Below are 3,766 nucleotides of genomic sequence, written 5' to 3'. Positions count from 1 at the left end.
TACCGTGGGTCATGATGTGGGCAGTGGAGCCCCTGGCCTCCCAAAATGCTGGGATTACAGGTGTGAGCCACTGCGTCTGGCCCTACAGAGTGCAATACTCTTGAGGAGAAAAAGGTACTTCACCTCCACTGCTGTTAGAAGGCCCTGAGCCCATAACTCATGCTAAGTCAGAATGCAGCCTTCCTCCACCAACCCCATGATACCGTGGGTCATGATGTGGGCAGTGGAGCCCCTACCCTCCACGGACTCTGAATGCCCCATTTTGGGGCCCTCCCCTTTAGAGCTTCAGGACTGCCCTTCTTGACGGCCATACTCAGTTGCTCTAGGATGACCTGAGGAGCTAGGTAGGGGGAGCCCAGCCATCTCCTCCCCAGTGCCCTTTCCCCCAAGGCAGCCCACTGCCCACTCACCTTTACCAACTGGGCCATGACAATGTGCCACACTTTCACCACCCCTCGCTCACAGCTGCTCACAATGTAGGTATCATTGATCCTGGTGGCCAAGATGGGGTCTTTGTGTCTAAACGTCTTCAGGCACTTCCCTGTGTCTACATCCCATACTGAACAGGAGGGAGAGAGAGGAAGAGATAGGAGTGGGGAAAAAGGGGGAAGAGGAAAGTTGACAGTGGAGTTCTGCTCCCCATCACAGAAGCAAAGACTCATCGAGCCCATCAAGTCAGACTCTAGAAGGACTTCCCCTGGCCTAGCACCTCCGCAGGACAGGCTCACCAACAGCCCATGTACCCACAGCACAGAGTGCCCTGAATACAGGTGGTTGGGGGAGTCCGCAATCCGGAAGACCTTGGCTGTGGCCCTGGAACTTAGCCTTGAGGCCCAAGTGCTAGACAGCTCATCTCCAATCAGCTGATTCATCAAGCCTGAAGCATGCTTGCTATCAAGTAGATTTCATAAAAATCACGGCATACAGCTTGAGTAGGAGCAGGTAAAATTTAAAAAAAAAAAAAAAATCACGGCATACATGTAGTGTTGTCATTTTTCCCAGATGCTGTCTTCCTGACCCACACCTTCTATCCCCAAAATAAAAGAAGGTCGTCTACCCTCACTTACATTTTTAAATACTTCTGAATCTGACTTTTGGATTTTACAGAGAAATGGTCACGGCTAGGGGTGGGTTTACTGCTGCTTCAACACAGACTGTGTTACAGCAACTGCCTGGCATCTTGTAGTGGGGATGAGAGTGGGTGCGTGGGTGGCAGAACAGGGTTTCCTAAAAGAAAGAAGTTGATGCCGGGCCCAGTGACTCACGCCTGTAATCCCAGCACTTTGGGAGGCCAAGACGGGTGGATCACAAGGTCAGGAAATCGAGACCAGCCTAGCCAACAGGGTGAAACCCTGTATCTACTAAAAAAAAACAAAAATTAGCTGAGTATGGTGGCGCGCACCTGTAGTCCCAGCTACTCGGGAGGCTAAGGCAGGAGAATCGCTTGAACCTGGGAGGTGGAGGTTGCGGTAAGCCGAGATCGTGCCACTGCACTCCAGCCTGGCCACAGAGCAAGACTCCGTCTCAAAAAAAAAAAGAAAAAGAAGTTAAAAGTGAACTCTGTGAATTCAGGAATGAAAACATTAAAGTCTCCTTCAAAGGTGCTTCCCAAAAGCACCTTCTTCCTCAGGCAACAGGACAAGTGGCCTGAGAGAAAATACAGCAACAACCAGAGTTGATACTTACATGGCGTTAACAGTAAGCCGGCGACCACTCAAGGTGTGTGACATGCATGAGCTCATCTTCACAAGAAAAGTACTATTATTATTCCCCACTACACAGATGAGGAAACTGAGGCATAGAGAAGTTAGGTTGCCTGCTCAAGTCATGTAGGTGGTGAGTGGCAGAGCCGGGATTTGAACCTAGGGAGTCTGGATCCAGAGGCCGTGTGCTTAACCATTTATGCTAGGTTAGCCCTAACTATGTAAGTATGCTTTCCTTCGCTTATATTTTATGTATATATCTTGGCCCATTTGTAAAATTACAAATGGGGCTCTCGTGAGGATTAAATAATGTATGTTAAGCATCTGTCACAAAATTGGTACTCAGTAAATGGCAGCTGTTGTTGTTCATGGATTTATTATATTCCCCACTATATATTTATGTATCTGCTTCCATTAGGAGACTATGAGCCCTTTGAAGAAATAAAAAGTTGTATCTAAAGGGCTGTATCCTATTCCTTTTTTTTTTCTCCTCAGCACCTAGCTCAGTGTGTAGCTTGTTGCAGGTATTCTACAGATAGTTGTTGAATGGATGGATTGATGGATGGATGGATGGATGGAAGGAAGGAAGGAAGGAAGGAAGAGAATAAATGACTGCCGGCCTATAGAAATGAACAAAACAAAGCATTTTGGTAACCCATGAGTTGCAGGAAACTTCTTAGAAAATTTAAGGCACTTCTTTCTCACCTTTTACCTGGCAATCTCTTCCTCCTGACACGAGCCTGTCCTTACACAAATCCATGCAAGTGATAGTCCCCTGGTGACCACTGAAGATTCGTGTGCAAGCCCCACTTTTCAGATCCCAGTATCTGCAGGAATCAGGCCAAAAGAATGTTTGTGAGAGTTCCTGAGGGCTCAGAGGATCATACTGCATAGAATCCCTGTAGATAAGTAGGTAGTTGGGAGGCAACAGAGCCTCGTGGTTCAGCTTAGAGTCAGGGGCCTGGATTTGAATCCCAGCTGCAGCACCTATTTGGTGTAACTTTGAGGAAGTTAATTTCTGTGTAAGTTTCCTTTCCTCACTGATAAAATGGAAATAATAATGAGTAGTTACATCATAGGGTTTTTGTGAAGAATTAAATGGACTAATACAGTGTCAACCCTGGGTAACTTCTACCCCCAGGGGCCATTTGGAAATAGCTGGAGATATTTTTGGTGGTCACAATCAGGGAAGGAAGAGACACTGGTATCTAGTGCATCGAATCCAGAGATGCTGCTAAACATTCTACATTGCACAGGGCAGGCCCCACAGCAAAGAATTTCCCAGCCCCAGATGGCAATAGCGCCAAGGTTGAGAAACCCTGCACCAGTGGAGGTAACACTGGAATAGTGACTAACATGTACAAAATGCTTGATCAATGTCAGGTGGTTTTCAGGTAGAAGCGTCCTGAATGACCACCAGCCTTATAATCCATGGCACTGATTCAGTGGTACAGCAGATCTTCAAACAAGAGCAACAGAATCCTTTACCAGTCACTTAGATCCAAAATATTTATGTACATATAGAGCATATCTAAGAGATAGATGGGAGCAAAGATGAATCATCCTGTTTTTTGTTAAGAACAGGTGCCCAAGGTCTCTCAACTGTACTTCCGCTTCAGCTAGGCTGCTTTTGAGACAGGACAAAGCAGGATGCTGAGATAATGGTTCTGGAGCAGGCTTCCTGAAGTCCATTCCCAGGGCCATCACTTACCAGCTGTGTGATCCTGGGCAAGTTACTGAACCACCACGTACCTCAGTTTCTTCATCTGTAAACTGAGGACAATAATTGTACTTATAGCCACGCCGGGGGGCTCACGCCTGTAATCCCAGCACTTTGAGAGGCCAAGGCGAACAGATCACGAGGTCAGGAGATTGAGACCATCCTGGCTAACATGGAGAAACCCCGTCTCTACTAAAAATACAAAACATTAGCCTGGCGGTGGCAGGCGCCTGTAGTCCCACCCAGGAGAATGGCGTGAATCTGGGAGGCGGAGCTTGCAGTGAGCCGAGATAGCACCACTGCACTCCAGCCTGGGCGACAGAGCGAGACTCCGTCTAAAAAA

General features: G+C 47.5%; 1 protein-coding gene across 2 annotated transcripts in view; it reads right to left on the bottom strand.

Moving 5' to 3' along the window:
* CDRT1 (CMT1A duplicated region transcript 1) overlaps window positions 1-3,766 on the bottom strand; it is a 51,259-nt gene that overhangs the window by 24,631 nt on the left and 22,862 nt on the right. For both annotated transcript variants that reach the window (XM_011933217.1, XM_011933218.1), the window contains exons 8-9: window positions 2,409-2,530; window positions 411-559 (exon numbers count right to left, since the gene is read on the bottom strand). In XM_011933217.1, coding sequence (XP_011788607.1) covers window positions 411-559; window positions 2,409-2,530 — 271 coding nt within the window. The remainder of the gene's footprint in view (window positions 1-410; window positions 560-2,408; window positions 2,531-3,766) is intronic.

Source organism: Colobus angolensis, unplaced genomic scaffold (genome assembly GCF_000951035.1).
Source record: "Colobus angolensis palliatus isolate OR3802 unplaced genomic scaffold, Cang.pa_1.0 Scaffold125, whole genome shotgun sequence".
Classification (NCBI taxonomy): Eukaryota; Metazoa; Chordata; class Mammalia; order Primates; family Cercopithecidae; genus Colobus; species Colobus angolensis.
Note: the sequence above shows the minus strand (reverse complement) of the source record. Positions and strands in the feature narration are given on the sequence as shown.